This window comes from Salmo salar, chromosome 22, assembly GCF_965601325.2.
Source record: "Salmo salar chromosome 22, fSalSal1, whole genome shotgun sequence".
In the NCBI taxonomy this organism is placed as follows: Eukaryota; Metazoa; Chordata; class Actinopteri; order Salmoniformes; family Salmonidae; genus Salmo; species Salmo salar.
The window spans coordinates 59836327-59860809 of record NC_138312.1 but is presented as its reverse complement, the minus strand read 5'-3'; the positions used below and the strand labels follow the sequence as shown (position 1 = coordinate 59860809).

At 38.8% G+C, this 24483-nt stretch overlaps 1 protein-coding gene across 1 annotated transcript in view; it reads left to right on the top strand.

Annotated features, from left to right (window-relative positions):
* LOC106583764 (arf-GAP with coiled-coil, ANK repeat and PH domain-containing protein 3) overlaps positions 1 to 24483 on the top strand; it is a 186586-nt gene that overhangs the window by 98699 nt on the left and 63404 nt on the right. The window contains exons 5-6 of the mRNA XM_082967721.1: positions 22558 to 22616; positions 23826 to 24009. Of these exons, the coding sequence (XP_082823847.1) occupies positions 22558 to 22616; positions 23826 to 24009 (243 nt within the window). The remainder of the gene's footprint in view (positions 1 to 22557; positions 22617 to 23825; positions 24010 to 24483) is intronic.

The following is a 24483-nucleotide window of genomic DNA, read 5'->3' as shown; positions in this document are numbered from 1 at the left end:
CGCACGCACGCACGCACGCACGCACACACACACACACACACACACACACACACACACACACACACACACACACACACACACACACACACACACACTACATTCAGAAAGTATTCAGACCTCTTGCCTTTTTCCACATTTTGTTACGCTACAGCCTTATTCTAAAATGGATTCAATACTTTTTTCTCCTAATCAATCTACACACAATACCTCATGATGACAACAAAGTCAAGGTATTGGAGTGGCCATCACAAAGCCCTGACCTCAATCCTATAGAAAATTTGTGGGCAGAAATTAAAAAGCGTGTGCGAGCAAGGAGGCCTACAAACCTGACTCAGTTACACCAGCTCTGTCAGGAGGAATGGGCCAAAATTCACCCAACTTATGTGGGAAGCTTGTGGAAGGCTACCCGAAACGTTTGACCCAAGTTAAACAATTTAAAGGCAATGCTACCAAATACTAATTGAGTGTATGTAAACTTCTGACCCACTGGGAATGTGATGAAAGAAATAAAAGCTGAAATCAATCATTCTCTCTACTATTATTCTGACGTTTCAAATTCATATAATAAAGTGGTGATCCTAACTGACCTAAGACAGGGAATTTTTACTAGGATTAAATGTCAGGAATTGTGAAAAACTGAGTTTAAATGTATTTGGCTAAGGTGTATGTATGTCAAAAAAAGTCAAGGGGTCTGAATACTTTCCAAATGCACTGTATGAGACAGAGACAGAGACAGAGAGCAGGAAGAAAGAGAGGGAGAAAGACAGAGAGGGAGATAGACAGAGACAGAGACAGAGAGCAGGAAGAAAGAGAGAGAGAAAGACAGAGAGGGAGATAGACAGAGACAGACACAGAGAGCAGGAAGAAAGAGAGAGAGAAAGACAGAGAGGGACAGAGACAGAGACAGAGACAGAGAGCAGGAAGAAAGAGAGAGAGAAAGACAGAGAGGGAGATAGACAGAGACAGAGACAGAGAGCAGGAAGAAAGAGAGGGAGAAAGACAGAGAGGGAGATAGACAGAGACAGAGAGCAGGAAGAAAGAGAGAGAGAAAGACAGAGAGGGACAGAGACAGACAGAGACAGAGAGCAGGAAGAAAGAGGAAATTCCTGTCTTTTTAACGGTTGAGCTAAAATCTCCTAAATCCTTCCTGTCGTTTAACTAGTCTAGTTCTTAGCGACCCCTCCCTCTTCTCTTCCTCTCCTCACATATCTGTGGTCATCACAACGTTTTTATGGTCAGATCAGGATTTGGGCCTTCTAATAAAATCATGTTACTAGTTTTTGATGTTGACCTAGTTTGTAATCTCACCTCAAAATAACTTTTCAACAAATTTCAGCCAGTTATGAAAAAAAAAAAACGATTAGAAAAATGTTACTGCTGCCAGATATTCTGAACAGCCGTTTCTAGTTTGGAGGGGCTGTGTACTGTAAAAGTCAAGGTCTGTGTTTAGTGATGTTGTAATAATAGCAGCTAGTTTGGTGTTATTTTGGCCATTCAGGGACACCGTACTTGCTGACAGGTGCAGATTAGTGGATGATTCTCCATCTCCCTCTCTCCCTCTCTCTATCCCTCCCTCTCTCTCTCTCTCTCTCTCCCTCTCTCCCTCTCCCTCTCAATCTCTCCCTCCTTCCCTCTCCATCTCCCTCTCTCCCTCTCTCTCTCCCTCTCTCCCTCTCTCCATCTATCTCCCTCTCTCTCTCTCCCTATCCCTCCCTCTCTCTCTCTCTCCATCTCCCTCTCCTTCTCTCTATCCCTCTCTCCCTCTCTCCCTCTCTCCCTCTCCCCTCAACACCATTCCTGGTCTGAGATCAGAGGAGAACATGGAGTATCTCTAACTGGATATTCATACATTCTTCTATGTGAGGTGAATGATGCGTCTTGCCATAGAGATCCAACGTTTACAAAAAAATGACCCTGACTGTCCCAACGCGGGAGCTGTATTAATGAACTGAAATGTGTGAGTGACACCAGAGAAGAAGAGGTGCAGTGAAATGGAAAACAGGGCTTTACAGTCTTCTCCAGCAGGTGGGGTTTTCTTCTCGCCTCATCAAGCAAGGAGTTTTTGTATGAAGGTCAATGAGAGAGAATCGAATTTGGTTAACAAAAAATGTAATGTCTTATTTTATACGTGTGATTTGATCAGATAGAAGTTCCATAGGTTGTTACCTGTGTACTGCTAAGTAGGACGCTTCAACCCCAACTACATGTACAAATGACCTCAACTAGCCTGTACCCCTGCACACTGACTCAGTACCGTAATACCCTGTATATAGCCTGCACACTGACTCAGTACCGTAACACCCTGTATATAGCCTGCACACTGACTCAGTACCGTAACACCCTGTATATAGCCTCCACACTGACTCAGTACCGTAACACCCTGTATATAGCCTGCACACTGACTCAGTACCGTAATACCCTGTATATAGTCTCCACACTGACTCAGTACCGTAACACCCTGTATATAGCCTGCACACTGACTCTGTACCGTAATACCCTGTATATAGCCTCCACACTGACTCTGTACCGTAACACCCTGTATATAGCCTCCACACTGACTCTGTACCGGTACCCCTGTATATAGCCTCCACACTGACTCGGTACCGGTACCCCCTGTATATAGCCTCCACACTGACTCTGTACCGGTACCCCCTGTATATAGCCTCCACACTGACTCTGTACCGTAACACCCTGTATATAGCCTCCACATTGACTCTGTACCGGTACCCCCCTGTATATAGCCTCCACATTGACTCTGTACCGGTGCCTCCTGTATATAGCCTCCACATTGACTCTGTACCGGTGCCCCCTGTATATAGCCTCCACATTGACTCTGTACCGGTACCTCCTGTATATATCCTCCATATTGACTCTGTACCGGTACCCCCTGTATAGAGCCTCCACATTGACTCTGTACCGGTGCCTCCTGTATATATCCTCCACATTGACTCTGTACCGGTACCCCCCTGTATATAGCCTCCACATTGACTCGGTACCGGTACCTCCTGTATATATCCTCCACATTGACTCTGTACCGGTGCCTCCTGTATATAGCCTCCACATTGACTCTGTACCGGTGCCTCCTGTATATAGCCTCCACATTGACTCTGTACCGGTACCTCCTGTATATAGCCTCCACATTGACTCTGTACCGGTACCCCCTGTTATATAGCCTCCACATTGACTCTGTACCGGTACCCCCTGTATATAGCCTCCACATTGACTCTGTACCGGTGCCCCCTGTATATAGCCTCCACATTGACTCTGTACCGGTACCTCCTATATATTTCCTCCACATTGACTCTGTACCGGTACCCCCTGTATAGAGCCTCCACATTGACTCTGTACCGGTGCCTCCTGTATATATCCTCCACATTGACTCTGTACCGGTACCCCCCTGTATATAGCCTCCACATTGACTCGGTACCGGTACCTCCTGTATATATCCTCCACATTGACTCTGTACCGGTGCCTCCTGTATATAGCCTCCACATTGACTCTGTACCGGTGCCTCCTGTATATATCCTCCACATTGACTCTGTACCGGTGCCTCCTGTATATAGCCTCCACATTGACTCTGTACCGGTGCCTCCTGTATATATCCTCCACATTGACTCTGTACCGGTACCCCCTGTATATAGCCTCCACACTGACTCGGTACCGGTGCCTCCTGTATATATCCTCCACATTGACTCTGTACCGGTACCTCCTGTATATATCCTCCACATTGACTCTGTACCGGTACCCCCTGTATATATCCTCCACATTGACTCTGTACCGGTACCCCCTGTATATATCCTCCACATTGACTCTGTACCGGTAGTTCAGTTCACAGTAAAGTCTACACTTGTTGTATTCGGCGCGTGTGACAAATAAAGTTTGATTTGATTTGACACGTGACATTCCGGCAACTTTGAGAAAAAAAAAAAAGAAGAAATAAAACACTTTATGTATACAGTTGTGACTGTTGTTCACTTGCGTATCTGCCCTCTCATTGGCTAGAATGGTCCCATGTGATCTTGCCTCCTCCCGACTGCCTTCTAGTCTGAGCACCAGTCTCTTCAGCTAACATTCCTCTCTGTGCCACTACCTGGCGTTGCCAGTCTTTGGAAGATGACATGGAGTACAGGGAGTGGATTAGCTGAAGAGACTGGCACCCAGGCTAAATTCCTTCTATTTTTTTTTGAAAACATTTGTTTTCCTTGTTAGAGAGGCCACAACAGTATCAGGTCAATACAATGGATCATCTGTGGTCACACGTGATAACTGAAATGTGTTAGTCTCACGCTGTATCTTAATTGGCTGCATCATTCATGGGGGACGACATGTTTACCATTGCCTTGTTTTTAATTTAAATCCATATGTGTGTTTTGCCTATTTTTACTGGTTTGACGTGACTAGTCAGATCTTCCTTGTGCCAAACTATAATGATAATGAGAATAATGCCTCCTGATTCCCTGCCATGTTTAACAGAGGATAGTTTAATAGAGTTTAATAGAGGGTAGTTTAATAGAGTTTAATAGAGGGTAGTTTAATAGAGGGTAGTTTAATAGAGTTTAATAGAGGGTAGTTTAATAGAGTTTAATAGAGGGTAGTTTAATAGAGTTTAAAAGAGGGTAGTTTAATAGAGGATAGTTTAATAGAGTTTAACAGAGGGTAGTTTAATAGAGGGTAGTTTAATAGAGGATAGTTTAATAGAGTTTAAAAGAGGGTAGTTTAAAAGAGGGTAGTTTAATAGAGGGTAGTTTAATAGAGGATAGTTTAATAGAGTTTAAAAGAGGGTAGTTTAATAGAGGGTAGTTTAATAGAGGGTAGTTTAATAGAGTTTAAAAGAGGGTAGTTTAATAGAGGGTAGTTTAAAAGAGGGTAGTTTAATAGAGTTTAATAGAGGGTAGTTTAATAGAGGGTAGTTTAATAGAGGGTAGTTTAATAGAGGGTAGTTTAATAGAGGGTAGTTTAACAGAGGGTAGTTTAATAGAGTTTAACAGAGGGTAGTTTAATAGAGGGTAGTTTAATAGAGGGTAGTTTAATAGAGTTTAATAGAGGGTAGTTTAATAGAGTTTAATAGAGGGTAGTTTAATAGAGGATAGTTTAATAGAGTTTAATAGAGGGTAGTTTAATAGAGTTTAATAGAGGGTAGTTTAATAGAGTTTAATAGTGGGTAGTTTAATAGAGTTTAATAGAGGGTAGTTTAATAGAGTTTAATAGAGGGTAGTTTAATAGAGTTTAATAGTGGGTAGTTTAATAGAGGGTAGTTTAATAGAGGGTAGTTTAATAAAGGGTAGTTTAATAGAGTTTAAAAGAGGGTAGTTTAATAGAGTTTAATAGAGGGTAGTTTAATAGAGGGTAGTTTAACAGAGGGTAGTTTAATAGAGTTTAACAGAGGGTAGTTTAATAGAGGGTAGTTTAATAGAGGGTAGTTTAACAGAGGGTAGTTTAATAGAGGGTAGTTTAATAGAGGATAGTTTATTAGAGGGTAGTTTAACAGAGGGTAGTTTAATAGAGGATAGTTTAATAGAGGGTAGTTTAATAGAGGGTAGTTTAATAGAGTTTAATAGAGGGTAGTTTAATAGAGGGTAGTTTAATAGAGTTTAATAGAGGGTAGTTTAATAGAGGGTAGTTTAATAGAGTTTAATAGAGGATAGTTTAATAGAGGATAGTTTAATAGAGTTTAATAGAGGGTAGTTTAATAGAGGGTAGTTTAATAGAGGGTAGTTTAATAGAGAGTAGTTTAACAGAGGGTAGTTTAATAAAGGATAGTTTAATAGAGGATAGTTTAATAGAGTTTAATAGAGGGTAGTTTAGAAGAGGGTAGTTTAATAGAGGGTAGTTTAATAGAGTTTAATAAAGGGTAGTTTAACAGAGGGTAGTTTAATAGAGGGTAGTTTAATAGAGGGTAGTTTAATAGAGTTTAATAGAGGGTAGTTTAATAGAGGGTAGTTTAATAGAGGATAGTTTAACAGAGGGTAGTTTAATAGAGGGTAGTTTAATAGAGGGTAGTTTAATAGAGGATAGTTTAATAGAGGGTAGTGTAATAGAGTTTATTAAAGGGTTGTTTAATAGAGGGTAGCTTAATAGAGGGTAGTTTAACAGAGGGTAGTTTAATAGAGGGTAGTTTAACAGAGGTTAGTTTAACAGAGGGTAGTTTAATAGAGGGTAGTTTAATAGAGGGTAGTTTAATAGAGGATAGTTTAATAGAGTTTAATAAAGGGTAGTTTAATAGAGGGTAGTTTAATAGAGGGTAGTTTAATAGAGGGGAGTTTAATAGAGTTTAACAGAGGATACTTTAATAGAGGGTTGTTTAAAATAGTTTAATAGAGGGTAGTTTAATAGAGGAGAGTTTAATAGAGGGTAGTTTAATAGAGTTTAATAGAGGGTTGTTTAATAGAGGGTAGTTTAATAGAGGGTAGTTTAACAGAGGGTAGTTTAATAGAGGGTAGTTTAATAGAGGGTAGTTTAATAGAGGATAGTTTAATCGAGTTTAATAAAGGGTAGTTGAAAAGAGGGTAGTTTAATAGAGGGTAGTTTAATAAAGGGTAGTTTAATAGAGGGTAGTTTAATAGAGTTTAACAGAGGATACTTTAATAGAGGGTAGTTTAATAGAGGGTTGTTTAAAAGAGGGTAGTTTAATAGAGGGTAGTTTAATAGAGTTTAACAGAGGGTAGTTTAATAGAGTTTAACAGAGGGTAGTTTAATAGAGGGTAGTTTAATAGAGGGTAGTTTAATAGAGTTTATTAGAGGGTAGTTTAATAGAGGGTAGTTTAATAGAGTTTAACAGAGGGTAGTTTAATAGAGTTTAACAGAGGGTAGTTTAATAGAGGGTAGTTTAATAGAGTTTAACAGAGGGTAGTTTAATAGAGTTTAACAGAGGGTAGTTTAATAGAGGGTAGTTTAACAGAGGGTAGTTTAATAGAGGGTAGTTTAATAGAGGGTAGTTTAATAGAGGATAGTTTAATAGAGTTTAATAAAGGGTAGTTGAATAGAGGGTAGTTAAATAGAGGGTAGTTTAATAGAGTTTAATAGAGGGTAGTTTAATAGAGGGTAGTTTAATAAAGGGTAGTTTAATAGAGGGTAGTTTAATAGAGGGTAGTTTAATAGAGTTTAACAGAGGGTAGTTTAATAGAGGGTAGTTTAATAGAGTTTAACAGAGGATACTTTAATAGAGGGTAGTTTAATAGAGTTTAACAGAGGGTAGTTTAATAGAGGGTAGTTTAATAGAGTTTAATAGAGGGTAGTTTAATAGAGTTTAATAGAGGGTAGTTTAATAGAAGGTAGTTTAACAGAGGGTAGTTTAACAGAGGATAGTTTAATAGAGGGTAGTTTAACAGAGGGTAGTTTAAAAGAGGGTAGTTTAATAGAGGGTAGTTTAATAGAGTTTAACAGAGGGTAGTTTAATAGAGTTTAACAGAGGGTAGTTTAACAGAGGGTAGTTTAATAGAGGGTAGTTTAATAGAGGGTAGTTTAACAGAGTTTAACAGAGGGTAGTTTAACAGAGGATAGTTTAATAGAGGGTAGTTTAATAGAGGGTAGTTTAATAGAGGGTAGTTTAACAGATGGTAGTTTAATAGAGGGTAGTTTAATAGAGGGTAGTTTAATAGAGGATAGTTTAATAGAGTTTAATAAAGGGTAGTTTAATAGAGGGTAGTTTAATAAAGGGTAGTTTAATAAAGGGTAGTTTAATAGAGGGTAGTTTAATAGAGGGTAGTTTAACAGATGGTAGTTTAATAGAGGGTAGTTTAATAGAGGGTAGTTTAATAGAGGATAGTTTAATAGAGTTTAATAAAGGGTAGTTTAATAGAGGGTAGTTTAATAAAGGGTAGTTTAATAAAGGGTAGTTTAATAGAGGGTAGTTTAATAAAGGGTAGTTTAATAAAGGGTAGATTAATAGAGTGTAGTTTAATAGAGTTTAATAGAGTGTAGTTTAATGGAGGGTAGTTTAATAGAGTTTAATAGAGGATAGTTTAATAGAGGGTAGTGTAATAGAGTTTAATAGAGGGTTGTTTAATAGAGGGTAGTTTAATAGAGGGTAGTTTAACAGAGGGTAGTTTAATAGAGGGTAGTTTAACAGAGGTTAGTTTAACAGAGGGTAGTTTAATAGAGGGTAGTTTAATAGAGGGTAGTTAAATAGAGGGTAATTTAATAGAGGGTAGTTTAATAGAGGATAGTTTAATAGAGTTTAATAAAGGGTAGTTTATTAGAGGGTAGTTTAATAGAGGGTAGTTTAATAGAGGGTAGTTTAATAGAGTTTAACAGAGGATACTTTAATAGAGGGTAGTTTAATAGAGGGTTGTTTAAAAGAGGGTAGTTTAATAGAGGGTAGTTTAATAGAGTTTAATAGAGGGTAGTTTAATAAAGGGTAGTTTAATAGAGGATAGTTTAACAGAGGGTAGTTTAATAGAGGGTAGTGTAAGAGAGGGTAGTGTAATAGAGGGTAGTTTAATAGAGGGTAGTTTAATAGAGGATAGTTTAATAGAGGGTAGTTTAATAGAGTTTAATAGAGGGTAGTTTAATAGAGGGTTGTTTAAAAGAGGGTAGTTTAATAGAGGGTAGTTTAATAGAGTTTAACAGAGGGTAGTTTAATAGAGTTTAACAGAGGGTAGTTTAATAGAGGGTAGTTTAATAGAGTGTAGTTTAATAGAGTTTAATAGAGGGTAGTTTAATAGAGTTTAATAGAGGGTAGTTTAATAGAGGGTAGTTTAATAGAGGGTAGTTTAACAAAGGGTAGTTTAATAGAGGGTAGTTTAATAGAGGATATTTTAATAGAGGGTAGTTTAATAGAGTTTAATAGAGGGTTGTTTAATCGAGGGTAGTTTATTAGAGGGTAGTTTAACAGAGGGTAGTTTAATAGAGGGTAGTTTAACAGAGGGTAGTTTAATAGAGGGTAGTTTAATAGAGGGTAGTTTAATAGAGGGTAGTTTAATAGAGGATAGTTTAATAGAGTTTAATAAAGGGTAGTTGAATAGAGGGTAGTTTAATAGAGGGTAGTTTAATAGAGGGTAGTTTAATAAAGGGTAGTTTAATAGAGGGTAGTTTAATAGAGGGTAGTTTAATAGAGTTTAACAGAGGATACTTTAATAGAGGGTAGTTTAATAGAGGGTAGTTTAACAGAGGGTAGTTTAACAGAGGGTAGTTTAATTGAGGGTAGTTTAATAGAGGGTAGTTTAACAGAGGGTAGTTTAACAGAGGATAGTTTAATAGTGGGTAGTTTAACAGAGGATAGTTTAATAAAGGGTAGTTTAATAGAGGGTAGTTTAATAGAGGGTAGTTTAACAGAGGGTAGTTTAACAGAGGGTAGTTTAATAGAGGCTAGTTTAATAGAGTTTAACAGAGGGTAGTTTAACAGAGGGTAGTTTAACAGAGGATAGTTTAATAGAGGGTAGTTTAACAGAGGGTAGTTTAACAGAGGGTAGATTAATGGAGGGTAGTTTAATAGAGGAGAAGTTTAATAGAGTTTAATAAAGGGTAGTTTAATAGAGGGTAGTTTAATAAAGGGTAGTTTAATAAAGGGTAGTTTAATAGAGGGTAGTTTAATAAAGCGTAGTTTAATAAAGGGTAGTTTAATAGAGGGTAGTTTAATAGAGTTTAATAGAGGGTAGTTTAATAGAGGGTAGTTTAATAGAGTTTAATAGAGGATAGTTTAATAGAGGGTAGTTTAATAGAGTTTAATAGAGGGTAGTTTAATAGAGGATAGTTTAATAGAGTTTAATAGAGGGTAGTTTAGAAGAGGGTAGTTTAATAGAGTTTAATAGAGGGTAGTTTAATAAATGGTAGTTTAATAGAGGATAATTTAACAGAGGGTAGTTTAACAGAGGGTAGTTTAATAGAGGGTAGTTTAATAGTGGGTAGTTTAATAGAGGATAGTTTAATAGAGTTTAATAAAGGGTAGTTAAACAGAGGGTAGTTTAATAAAGGGTAGTTTAATAAAGGGTAGTTTAATAGAGGATAGTTTAACAGAGGGTAGTTTAACAGAGGGTCGTTTAATAGAGGGTAGTTTAATAGAGGGTAGTTTAATAGAGGATAGTTTAATAGAGTTTAATAAAGGGTAGTTTAACAGAGGGTAGTTTAATAAAGGGTAGTTTAATAAAGGGTAGTTTAATAGAGGGCAGTTTAATAAAGGGTAGTTTAACAGAGGGTAGTTTAACAGAGAATAGTTTAATAGAGGGTAGTTTAACAGAGGGTAGTTTAACAGAGGGTAGTTTAATAGAGGGTAGTTTAATAGAGGGTAGTTTAATAGAGGATAGTTTAATAGAGTTTAATAAAGGGTAGTTTAATAGAGGGTAGTTTAATAGAGTTTAATAGAGGATAGTTTAATAGAGGGTAGTTTAATAGAGTTTACTAGAGGGTAGTTTAATAGAGGATAGTTTAATAGAGTTTAATAGAGGGTAGTTTAGAAGAGGGTAGTTTAATAGAGGGTAGTTTAATAGAGGGTAGTTTAATAGAGGGTAGTTTAATAGAGGATAGTTTAATAGAGGGTAGTTTAATATAGTTTAATAAAGGGTAGTTTAATAAAGGGTAGTTTAATAGAGGGTCGTTTAATAAAGGGTAGTTTAATAACGGGTAGTTTAATAGAGGGTAGTTTAATAGAGTTTAATAGAGGGTAGTTTAATAGAGGGTAGTTTAATAGAGTTTAATAAAGGGTAGTTTAATAGAGGCTAGTTTAATAGAGGGTAGTTTAATAAAGGGTAGTTTAATAAAGGGTAGTTTAATAGAGGGTAGTTTAATAGAGGGTAGTTTAATAAAGGGTAGTTTAATAAAGGGTAGTTTAATAGAGTTTAATAGAGGGTAGTTTAATAGAGGGTAGTTTAATAGAGTTTAATAGAGGATAGTTTAATAGAGGGTAGTTTAATAGAGTTTAATAGAGGGTAGTTTAGAAGAGGGTAGTTTAATAGAGTTTAATAGAGGGTAGTTTAATAGAGTTTAATAGAGGGTAGTTTAATAAAGGGTAGTTTAATAGAGGATAGTTTAACCGAGGGTAGTTTAATAGAGGGTAGTTTAATAGAGGGTATTTAATAGAGGGTAGTTTAATAGAGGGTAGTTTAATAGAGGATAGTTTAATATAGGGTAGTTTAATAGAGTTTAATAAAGGGTAGTTTAATAGAGGGTAGTTTAATAGAGGGTAGTTTAATAGAGGGTTGTTTAATAGAGTTTAATAAAGGGTAGTTTAATAGAGGGTAGTTTAATAGAGTTTAACAGAGGATACTTTAATAGAGGTTAGTTTAATAGAGGGTAGTTTAACAGAGGGTAGTTTAACAGAGGGTAGTTTAACTGAGGGTAGATTAATAGGGGTAGTTTAACAGAGGGTAGTTTAACAGAGGGTAGTTTAATAGAGGGTAGTTTAACAGAGGATAGTTTAATAAAGGGTAGTTTAATAGAGGGTAGTTTAATAGAGGGTAGTTTAACAGAGGGTAGTTTAACAGAGGGTAGTTTAACAGAGGGTAGTTTAATAGAGGGTAGTTTAATAGAGTTTAACAGAGGGTAGTTTAACAGAGGGTAGTTTAACAGAGGATAGTTTAATAGAGGGTAGTTTAACAGAGGGTAGTTTAATAGAGGGTAGTTTAATAGAGGATAGTTTAATAGAGTTTAATAAAGGGTAGTTTAATAGAGGGTAGTTTAATAAAGGGTAGTTTAATAGAGGGTAGTTTAATAAAGGGTAGTTTAATAAAGGGTAGTTTAATAGAGGGGAGTTTAATAGAGTTTAATAGAGGGTAGTTTAATAGAGGGTAGTTTAATAGAGTTTAATAGAGGATAGGTTAATAGAGGGTAGTTTAATAGAGTTTAATAGAGGGTAGTTTAATAGAGTTTAATAGAGGGTAGTTTAATAGAGTGTAGTTTAATAGAGTTTAATAGAGGATAGTTTAATAGAGGGTAGTTTAATAGAGTTTAATAGAGGGTAGTTTAATAGAGGATAGTTTAATAGAGTTTAATAGAGTGTAGTTTAGAAGAGGGTAGTTTAATAGAGTTTAATAGAGGGTAGTTTAATAGAGTTTAATAGAGGGTAGTTTAATAAAGGGTAGTTCAATAGAGGATAGTTTAACAGAGGGTAGTTTAATAGAGGGTAGTTTAATGGAGGGTAGTTTAATAGAGGGTAGTTTAATAGAGGATAGTTTAATAGAGTTTAATAAAGGGTAGTTTAATAGAGGGTAGTTTAATAAAGGGTAGTTTAAAAAAGGGTACTTTAATAAAGGGTACTTTAATAAAGGGTAGTTTAATAAAGGGTAGTTTAATAGAGGGTAGTTTAATAGAGTTTAATAGAGGGTAGTTTAATAGAGGGTAGTTTAATAGAGTTTAATAGAGGATAGTTTAATAGAGGGTAGTTTAATAGAGTTTACTAGAGGGTAGTTTAATAGAGGATAGTTTAATAGAGTTTAATAGAGGGTAGTTTAGAAGAGGGTAGTTTAATAGAGTTTAATAGAGGGTAGTTTAATAGAGTTTAATAGAGGGTAGTTTAATAAAGGGTAGTTTAATAGAGGATAGTTTAACAGAGGGTAGTTTAACAGAGGGTAGTTTAATAGAGGGTAGTTTAATAGAGGGTAGTTTAATAGAGGATAGTTTAATAGAGTTTAATAAAGGGTAGTTTAATAGAGGGTAGTTTAATAAAGGGTAGTTTAATAAAGGGTAGTTTAATAGAGGGTAGTTTAATAATTGGTAGTTTAATAAAGGGTAGTTTAATAGAGGGTAGTTTAATAGAGGGTATTTTAATAGAGGGTAGTTTAATAGAGTTTAATAGAGGATAGTTTAATAGAGGGTAGTTTAATAGAGTTTAATAGAGGGTAGTTTAATAGAGGATAGTTTAATAGAGTTTAATAGAGGGTAGTTTAGAAGAGGGTAGTTTAATAGAGTTTAATAGAGGGTAGTTTAATAGAGTTTAATAGAGGGTAGTTTAATAAAGGGTAGTTTAATAGAGGGTAGTTTAACAGAGGGTAGTTTAACAGAGGGTAGTTTAATAGAGGGTAGTTTAACAGAGGGTAGTTTAACAGAGGATAGTTTAATAGAGGGTAGTTTAACAGAGGATAGTTTAATAAAGGGTAGTTTAATAGAGGGTAGTTTAACAGAGGGTAGTTTAACAGAGGTTAGTTTAACAGAGGGTAGTTTAATAGAGGGTAGTTTAATAGAGGGTAGTTTAATAGAGTTTAACAGAGGGTAGTTTAACAGAGGGTAGTTTAACAGAGGATGGTTTAATAGAGGGTAGTTTAACAGAGGGTAGTTTAACAGAGGGTAGTTTAATAGAGGGTAGTTTAACAGAGGGTAGTTTAATAAAGGGTAGTTTAATAGAGGATAGTTTAACAGAGGGTAGTTTAACAGAGGGTAGTTTAATAGAGGGTAGTTTAATAGAGGATAGTTTAATAGAGTTTAATAAAGGGTAGTTTAATAGAGAGTAGTTTAATAAAGGGTAGTTTAATAAAGGGTAGTTTAATAGAGGGTAGTTTAATAAAGGGTAGTTTAACAGAGGGTAGTTTAACAGAGGATAGTTTAATAGAGGGTAGTTTAACAGAGGGTAGTTTAACAGAGGGTAGTTTAATAGAGGGTATTTTAATAGAGGGTAGTTTAATAGAGGATAGTTTAATAGAGTTTAATAAAGGGTAGTTTAATAGAGGGTAGTTTAATAAAGGGTAGTTTAATAAAGGGTAGTTTAATAGAGGGTAGTTTAATAAAGGGTAGTTTAATAAAGGCTAGTTTAATAGAGGGTAGTTTAATAGAGTTTAATAGAGGGTAGTTTAATAGAGGGTAGTTTAATAGAGTTTAATAGAGGATAGTTTAATAGAGGGTAGTTTAATAGAGTTTAATAGAGGGTCGTTTAGAAGAGGGTAGTTTAATAGAGTTTAATAGAGGGTAGTTTAATAGAGTTTAATAGAGGGTAGTTTAATAAAGGGTAGTTTAATAGAGGATAGTTTAACAGAGGGTAGTTTAACAGAGGGTAGTTTAATAGAGGGTAGTTTAATAGAGGGTAGTTTAATAGAGGATAGTTTAATAGAGTTTAATAGAGGGTAGTTTAATAGAGGGTAGTTTAATAAAGGGTAGTTTAATAAAGGGTAGTTTAATAGAGGGTAGTTTAATAAAGGGTAGTTTAATAAAGGGTAGTTTAATAGAGGGTAGTTTAATAGAGGGTATTTTAATAGAGGGTAGTTTAATTGAGTTTAATAGAGGTTAGTTTAATAGAGGATAGTTTAATAGAGTTTAATAGAGGGTAGTTTAGAAGAGGGTAGTTTAATAGAGTTTAATAGAGGGTAGTTTAATAGAGTTTAATAGAGGGTAGTTTAATAAAGGGTAGTTTAATAGAGGATAGTTTAACAGAGGGTAGTTTAATAGAGGGTAGTTTAATAGAGGGTAGTTTAATAGAGGATAGTTTAATAGAGGGTAGTTTAATAGAGTTTAATAAAGGTAGTTTAATAGAGGGTAGTTTAATAGACGGTAGTTTAATAGAGGGTAGTTTAATAGAGGGTAGTTTAATAGAGTTTAACAGAGGATACTTTAATAGAGGGTAGTTTGATAGAGTTTAACAGAGGGTAGTTTAATAGAGGGTAGTTTAACAGAGGATAGTTTAACAGAGGGTAGTTTAACAGAGGGTAGTTTAATAGAGGGTAGTTTAACAGAGTTTAATAGAGGGTAGTTTAACAGAGTTTAATAGAGGGTAGTTTAATATAGTTTAATAGAGTGTAGTTTAATAGAGTTTAATAGAGGGTAGTTTAATAAAGGGTAGTTTAATAGAGGGTAGTTTAATAGAGTACGGGAGGGAGGGGTTAAGGGAGGGTTGACTTTGGGTATGACCAGTGAGATATACCTGCTGGAGCGCGTGCTACGGGTGGGTGTTGTTATCGTGACCAGTGAACTGAGATAAGGCGGAGCTTTACCTAGCAAAAACGTATAGATGACCTAGAGCCAGTGGGTCTGGCGACGAATATGTAGCGAGGGCCAGCCGACTAAAGCATACAGGTCGCAGTGGTGGGTGGTATAAGGGGCTTTGGTGACAAAACGGATGGCACTGTGATAGACTGCATCCAGTTTGCCGAGTAGAGTATTCGAAGCTATTTTGTAAATTACATCGCCGAAATCGACGATCGGTAGGATAGTCAGTTTTACGAGGGTATGTTTGGCGGCATGAATGAAGGAGGCTTTGTTGCGAAATAGGAAGCCGATTCTAGATTTAATTTTGGATTGGAGATGTTTAATATGAGTCTGGAAGGAGAGTTTACAGTCTAGCCAGACACCTAGGTATTTGTAGTTGTCCACATATTCTAAGTCAGAACCGTCCAGAGTAGTGATTCTGGTCGGGCGGGCGGGTGCGGGAAGCGAACAGCTGAAAAGCATGCATTTGGATTTGCTAGCCTTTAAGAGCAGTTGGAGTCCACAGAAGGAGAGTTGTATGGCATTGAAGCTCATTTGGAGGTTAGTTAACACAGTTTCCAAAGAAGGGCCAGATGTATACAGAATGGTGTTGTCTGCGCAGAGGTGGATCAGGGAATCACCTGCAGCAAGAGCGACATCGTTGATATATACAGAGAAAAGAGTCGGCCCGAGAATTGAACCCTGTGGTACCCCCATAGAGACTGCCAGAGGTCCGGACAACAGGCCCTCCGATTTGACACACTGATCTCTATCTGAGAAGTAGTTGGTGAACCAGGCGATGCAGTCATTTGAGAAACCAAGGCTGTTGAGTCTGCCGATAAGAATACAGTGATTGACAGAGATGAAAGCCTTGGCCAGGTGGATAAAGACGGCTGCACAGTACTGTCTTTTATCGATGGCGGTTATGATATCATTTAGTACCTTGAGCGTGGCTGAGGTGCACCCGTGACCAGCTCGGAAACCGGTTTGCACAGCGGAGAAGGTACAGTGGGATTCGAAATGGTCGGTGATCTGTTTATTAACTTGGCTTTCGAAGACTTTAGAAAGGCAGGGTAGGATGGATATAGGTCTATAACAGTTTGGGTCTAGAGTGTCACCCCCTTTGAAGAGGGGGATGACCGCAGCAGCTTTCCAATCTTTAGGGATCTCGGACGATACGAAAGAGAGGTTGAACAGACTGGGAGTAGGGGTTGCAACAATGGCGGCGGATCATTTTAGAAAGAGAGGGTCCAGATTGTCTAGCCCAGCTGATTTGTACGGGTCCAGGTTTTGCAGCTCTTTCAGAACATCTGCTATCTGGATTTGGGTGAAGGAGAAGCTGGGGAGGCTTGGGCAAGTGGCTGCGGGGGGTGTGGAGCTTTTGGCCAGGGTAGCCAGGAGGAAAGCATGGCCAGCTGTAGAAAAATGCTTATTGAAATTCTCGATTATCGTGGATTTATTGGTGGTGACAGTGTTACCTAGCCTCAGTGCAGTGGGCAGCTGGGAGGAGTTGCTCTTATTCTCCATGGACTTTACAGTGTCCCAAAACTTTTTGGAATTAGAGCTACAGGATGCAAATTTCTGTTTAAAAAAGCTAGTCTTTGCATTCCTGACTGACTGCGTGTATTGGTTCCTGACTTCCCTGAAAAGTTGCATATCACGGGGACTATTCGATGCTAGTGCAGTCCGCCACAGGATGTTTTTGTGCTGGTCGAGGGCAGTCAGGTCTGGAGTGAACCAAGGGCTATATCTGTTCTTAGTTCTAAATTTTTTGAAAGGGGCATGCTTATTTAAGATGGTGAGGAAATTACTTTTAAAGAACGACCAGGCATCCTCGACTGACGGGATGAGGTCAATATCTTTCCAGGATACCCGGGCCAGGTCGATTAGAAAGGCCTGCTCGCAGAAGTGTTTTAGGGAGCGTTTGACAGTGATGAGGGGTGGTCGTTTGACCGCAGACCCATAGCGGATGCAGGCAATGAGGCAGTGATTGCTGCGATCCTGATTGAAAACAGCAGAGGTGTATTTGGAGGGCAAGTTGGTCAGGATAATATCTATGAGGGTACCCATATTTACGGATTTAGGGTTGTACCTGGTGGGTTCCTTGATAATTTGTATGAGATTGAGGGTATCTAACTTAGATAGTAGGACTGCCGGGGTGTTAAGCATATCCCAGTTTAGGTCACCTAACAGAATGAACTCTGAAGATAGATGGGGGGGCAATCAATTCACATATGGTGTCCAGGGCTCAGCTGGGAGCTGAGGGGGGTCTATAACAGGCGGCAACAGTGAGAGATTTATTTCTGGAGAGATTAATTTTTTAAATTATAAGCTCGAACTGTTTGGGCATAGACCTGGAAAGTATGACAGAACTTTGCAGGCTATCTCTGGAGTAGATTGCAACTCCTCCCCCTTTGGCAGTTTTATCTTGACAGAAAATGTTGTACTTGGGTATGGAAATCTCAGAATTTTTGGTGGCCTTCCTAAGCCAGGATTCAGACACGGCAAGGACATCAGGGTTGGCGGAGTGTGCTAAAGCAGTGAATAAAACAAACTTAGGGAGTAGGCTTCTGATGTTAACATGCATGAATCCAAGGCTTTTTCGGATACAGAAGCAACAAATGCGATGCCTGGGGACACGCAGGGCCTGGGTTCACCTCTACATCCCCTGAGGAACAGAGGAGGAGTAGGATGAGGGTACGGCTAAAGGCTATCAAGACTGGTCGTCTAGTGCGTTGGGGACAGAGAATAAAAGGAGCAGATTCCTGGGCGCGGTAGAATAGATCCAGGGCATAATGTGCAGACAGGGGTATGGTGGGGTGCGGGGACAGTGGAGGTAAACCCAGGCACTGAGTGATGATAAGAGAGGTTGCATCTCTGGACGCGCTAGTTACGCTGGGTGAGATCACCGCATGTGTGGGACTAGGGACAAAGGAGGTATCTGAGGCATGTTGAGTGGGACTAGGGGCACTGCAGTACACTAACACAATGATAACTATCCTAAAGAACAGTGTACAAGGCATATTGACATTTGAGAGAGACATAAAGCGAGGCATAAAGCAATCACAGGTGTTGGTTACTGGAAGGTATATTTAATTTAAAAATGGAAAAGAGATAAATTTAAATATGTATACAAAAAAAGACCAAGAATACAAAATGTACACGAGAGGATGACAACCCACGTCTGCACTGCTACGCCATCTTGGTCTTGAAGACAGCTCCTGAATATCATTAACTAGCTGTCTCGAAGACAGGTCCTGAATATCATTAACTAGCTGTCTCTAAGCTCCTGAATATCATTAACTAGCTGTCTCGAAGATAGTTCCTGAATATCATTAACTAGCTGTCTCGAAGACAGTTCCTGAATATCATTAACTAGCTGTCTCAAAGACAGTTCCTGAATATCATTAACTAGCTGTCTCGAAGACAGTTCCTGAATATCATTAACTAGCTGTCTCTAAGCTCCTGAACATCATTAACTAGCTGTCTCTAAGCTCCTGAACATCATTAACTAGCTGTCTCGAAGCTCCTGAATATCATTAACTAGCTGTCTCGAAGATAGTTCCTGAATATCATTAACTAGCTGTCTCAAAGACAGTTCATGAACATCATTAACTAGCTGTCTCTAAGCTCCTGAATATCATTAACTAGCTGTCTCGAAGCTCCTGAATATCATTAACTAGCTGTCTCGAAGATAGTTCCTGAATATCATTAACTAGCTGTCTCAAAGACAGTTCCTGAACATCATTAACTAGCTGTCTCAAAGACAGTTCCTGAACATCATTAACTAGCTGTCTCTAAGACAGTTCCTGAACATCATTAACTAGCTGTCTCGAAGCTTCTGAATATCATTAACTAGCTGTCTCTAAGCTCCTGAATATCATTAACTAGCTGTCTCGAAGATAGTTCCTGAATATCATTAACTAGCTGTCTCTAAGTTCCTGAATATCATTAACTAGCTGTCTCTAAGCTCCTGAATATCATTAACTAGCTGTCTCTAAGCTCCTGAATATCATTAACTAGCTGTCTTGAAGACAGCTCCTGAATATCATTAACTAGCTGTCTCGATGACAGCTCCTGAATATCATTAACTAGCTGTCTCTAAGCTCCTGAATATCATTAACTAGCTGTCTCGAAGATAGTTCCTGAATATCATTAACTAGCTGTCTCGAAGACAGTTCCTGAATATCATTAACTAGCTGTCTCAAAGACAGTTCCTGAATATCATTAACTAGCTGTCTCTAAGCTCCTGAACATCGTTAACTAGCTGTCTCTAAGCTCCTGAACATCATTAACTAGCTGTCTCAAAGACAGTTCCTGAATATCATTAACTAGCTGTCTCTAAGTTCCTGAATATCATTAACTAGCTGTCTCGAAGTTCCTGAACATCATTAACTAGCTGTCTCGAAGCTCCTGAATATCATTAACTAGCTGTCTCGAAGTTCCTGAACATCATTAACTAGCTGTCTCTAAGCTCCTGAATATCATTAACTAGCTGTCTCGAAGTTCCTGAACATCATTAACTAGCTGTCTCGAAGACAGCTCCTGAATATCATTAACTAGCTGTCTCTAAGCTCCTGAATATCATTAACTAGCTGTCTCAAAGACAGTCCCTGAATATCATTAAGTAGCTGTCTCGAAGCTCCTGAATAACATTAACTAGCTGTCTATAAGACAGCTCCTGAATATCGTTAACTAGCTGTCTCTAAGCTCCTGAATATCGTTAACTAGCTGTCTCTAAGCTCCTGAATATCGTTAACTAGCTGTCTCTAAGCTCCTGAATATCATTAACTAGCTGTCTCTAAGCTCCTGAATATCATTAACTAGCTGTCTCGAAGCTCCTGAATATCATTAACTAGCTGTCTCTAAGCTCCTGAACATCATTAACTAGCTGTCTCTAAGCTCCTGAATATCATTAACTAGCTGTCTCTAAGCTCCTGAATATCATTAACTAGCTGTCTCGAAGCTCCTGAATATCATTAACTAGCTGTCTCGAAGATAGTTCCTGAATATCATTAACTAGCTGTCTCGAAGCTCCTGAATATCGTTAACTAGCTGTCTCTAAGACAGCTCCTGAACATCATTAACTAGCTGTCTCTAAGCTCCTGAATATCATTAACTAGCTGTCTCGAAGCGTCCTGAATATCATTAACTAGCTGTCTCGAAGATAGTTCCTGAATATCATTAACTAGCTGTCTCAAAGACAGTTCCTGAACATCATTAACTAGCTGTCTCAAAGACAGTTCCTGAACATCATTAACTAGCTGTCTCAAAGACAGTTCCTGAACATCATTAACTAGCTGTCTCGAAGCTTCTGAATATCATTAACTAGCTGTCTCTAAGCTCCTGAATATCATTAACTAGCTGTCTCGAAGATAGTTCCTGAATATCATTAACTAGCTGTCTCTAAGTTCCTGAATATCATTAACTAGCTGTCTCTAAGCTCCTGAATATCATTAACTAGCTGTCTCTAAGCTCCTGAATATCATTAACTAGCTGTCTTGAAGACAGCTCCTGAATATCATTAACTAGCTGTCTCGATGACAGCTCCTGAATATCATTAACTAGCTGTCTCTAAGCTCCTGAATATCATTAACTAGCTGTCTCGAAGATAGTTCCTGAATATCATTAACTAGCTGTCTCGAAGACAGTTCCTGAATATCATTAACTAGCTGTCTCAAAGACAGTTCCTGAATATCATTAACTAGCTGTCTCTAAGCTCCTGAACATCGTTAACTAGCTGTCTCTAAGCTCCTGAACATCATTAACTAGCTGTCTCAAAGACAGTTCCTGAATATCATTAACTAGCTGTCTCTAAGTTCCTGAATATCATTAACTAGCTGTCTCGAAGTTCCTGAACATCATTAACTAGCTGTCTCGAAGCTCCTGAATATCATTAACTAGCTGTCTCGAAGTTCCTGAACATCATTAACTAGCTGTCTCTAAGCTCCTGAATATCATTAACTAGCTGTCTCGAAGTTCCTGAACATCATTAACTAGCTGTCTCGAAGACAGCTCCTGAATATCATTAACTAGCTGTCTCTAAGCTCCTGAATATCATTAACTAGCTGTCTCAAAGACAGTTCCTGAATATCATTAACTAGCTGTCTCTAAGACAGCTCCTGAACATCATTAACTAGCTGTCTCTAAGACAGCTCCTGAATATCGTTAACTAGCTGTCTCTAAGCTCCTGAATATCGTTAACTAGCTGTCTCTAAGCTCCTGAATATCGTTAACTAGCTGTCTCTAAGCTCCTGAATATCATTAACTAGCTGTCTCGAAGCTCCTGAATATCATTAACTAGCTGTCTCTAAGCTCCTGAATATCATTAACTAGCTGTCTCGAAGCTCCTGAATATCATTAACTAGCTGTCTCTAAGCTCCTGAATATCATTAACTAGCTGTCTCTAAGCTCCTGAATATCATTAACTAGCTGTCTCGAAGCTCCTGAATATCATTAACTAGCTGTCTCGAAGATAGTTCCTGAATATCATTAACTAGCTGTCTCGAAGCTCCTGAATATCATTAACTAGCTGTCTCAAAGCTCCTGAATATCGTTAACTAGCTGTCTCTAAGACAGCTCCTGAACATCATTAACTAGCTGTCTCAAAGACAGCTCCTGAACATCATTAACTAGCTGTCTCGAAGCTCCTGAACATCATTATATTTTTGAAACGTATTTGATAGCCTTTTCACATTTCAACTATTAGCGGTCTCACAGGCAGAATCTCAAATCACCCGCTCGCCCCTCGGTCCTCCATTTGTGCGTTCAAGCGCGCCTCCTCCATTTGAACAAGTGTCCCAAGGCTGAGGGAGTGAAAATGATTGAGGTTGTATGGGATAATTATCCCCTCCGGTAGACACTTCGACTGAGACTGCAATGCTGCCGGCTTCATAGGGAAGTGGAATCCCATAAGGCACAGCGTCATTTTCTTTTCATTTTTTTTTCTTTCGCAATTTCACACAAAAGAACGGAGAGGCCGAGGCATGCCTAATTATACGATACGTGCATTTCTTTATGTCTGATGTCGAGACATGACACATAAAATATTAAACAGCTCCCAAATTAAAATGTTTAACTGTTTAACTGAGGTTTATATTTTGTAAAACGACAAGGGAGGATTTGTTCATGTGAATTTCATGCATCATTCAAGTCATGTGTGTCCTGAAGTTCATGGATTTATTTATCACCCTCGCCACTCTCTGGAAGTCACCCTCTGAGATACGTTAGAACACGTGTAAACAGAGGGACCTCCGAGAAAGTTGGTAGGGGCGAGACGGTGGTTTGGGATTCACTGTGTCTCTCTCTCTCTCTCTCTCTCTCTCTCTCTCTCTCTCTCTCTTCCCGTCTCTCTCTCTGTCTCTCTCTCTCCCTGTCTCTCCCCCGTCTCTCTCTCTCTCATGTTTCTCTCTCCCTCTCTCTCCCGTGTCTCTCTCTCCCTCTCTGTGTCTCTCTCTCCCTCTCTCTGTCACTCTCTCTCCCTGTCTCTATCTCTCCCTTTCTCTCCCCCATCTCTCTCTCTCTCCCTCTCTCTCTCTCTCTCTCTCTCCCTCTCTCTCTCTGTCTCTCTCTCTCCCTGTCTCTCCCGTGTCTCTCTCTCCCTCTCTGTGTCTCTCTCTCCCTCTCTGTGTCGCTCTCTCCCTGTCTCTATCTCTCCCTTTCTCTCCCCCATCTCTCTCTTTCTCCCTCTCTGTCTCTCTCCCTGTCTGTCTCTCTCTGTCTCTTTCTCTACAGATCCTATTTGACCAGGCCCAGAGGTCAATCAAACAGCAGCTCCACACCTTCATCAAAGAGTGAGTATCATCCCTTCTTCCTTTGGTGTAGGCCTCTTCTTCTTTTCTCATTTCAGTCCATAGAGATGGATAGAGGACTCTAGTACCCAAAAGCCCATTTTAGCATGGACAACACCATTGAGGACTTTCACCATTTTGAAGTAGGGTGGGACTTTCTATGGGTTAACGAAGGATCACATACTTCCATCCAGGTCATCAGGAGGGATCAGCCAATGAATTATACTCATGAGGGAACTTTCCAGCTCTACAGGTGCCACTAAATCAACCAACTTATACCTGTTCCAACAACACCCTCCAGGTGGCAGTATGCACCATTTTCAGGTTGTTTACCAACTCATAGAACTAGTAGAAGAAGAACAGTGACTCCTTCAAAAAAGTAGATGGCCTCAATGGAGCTACCCTGTGTGCTCACAGATATCTTAAATGGGACAGTTACAACGGTGCGATCTCTATACATCTCTATGTTTCAGTCTCTCATCTCTCTTCTTTCATTTTTCTGTTTGCAAAAAAAAAAGTTAAATCTGAGGTCCTCAATCAAGGTTTCCTTAGCCTGGTCCCAGATCTGTTTGTGTTGTCTTGCCAACAACTACTATAGTCTTCGTCACGCTAGACGCAAAATTCAGCTGCATTTTGGCAAGACAGCACAAACAGATCTGGGACCAGGCTAAGGTTCTCCCTAAAAAACAGGAATACAAAACGAAATCTCCCTCTAGGGATGTGTGTAAGTCACTCTCTCTCTCCTCCCCCTCTAGGGACATGTGTAAGTCACTCTCTCTCTCTCTCCTCCCCCTCTAGGGATGTGTGTAAGTCACTCTCTCTCTCTCGTCGCCCTCTAGGGACGTGTGTAAGTCACTCTCTCTCTCTCTTCGCCCTCTAGGGACGTGTGTAAGTCACTCTCTCTCCTCCCCCTCTAGGGACGTGTGTAAGTCACTCTCACTCTCTCTCTCTCTCTCTCTTCGCCCTCTAGGGACGTGTGTAAGTCACTCTCTCTCTCTCCTCCCCCTCTAGGGACGTGTGTAAGTCACTCTCTCTCTTCGCCCTCTAGGGACGTGTGTAAGTCACTCTCTCTCTCTCTTCGCCCTCTAGGGACGTGTGTAAGTCACTCTCTCTCTCTCTTCGCCCTCTAGGGACGTGTGTAAGTCACTCTCTCTCTCTCTTCGCCCTCTAGGGACGTGTGTAAGTCACTCTCTCTCTCTCCACCCCCTCTAGGGACGTGCGTAAGTTCAAGGAGACTAAGAAGCAGTTTGACCGTGTGAGGGAGGACATGGAGATAGCCCAGGTGAAGAACGCCCAGGCCCCCAGGAACAAACCTCACGAGGTGGAGGAGGCCACTTCCTCTCTCACCCTGACCAGGAAGTGCTTCAGGCACCTGGCCCTGGACTACGTACTGCAGGTGAGAGGCATCACATTTAACATTTTAGTCCAAATTACAGTTACTATGACAACCACATATCAGTTAAACTGTTGATCCAAGACAACCACACATCAGTTAACGATTGATCTATATAATAGTAATACAATACCAGTAATATGACTGCAATACCAGTAATATAATACCAGTAATATGACTGCAATACCAGAAATATTATACCAGTAATATGACTGCAATACCAGTAATATAATACCAGTAATATGACTGCAATACCAGTAATATAATACCAGTAATATGACATCAATACCAGTAATATAATACCAGTAATATGACTGCAATACCAGTAATATAATACCAGTAATATGACTGCAATACCAGTAATATAATACCAGTAATATGACTGCAATACCAGTAATATGACATCAATACCAGTAATATAATACCAGTGATATGACTGCAATACCAACAATATAATACCAGTAATATGACATCAAT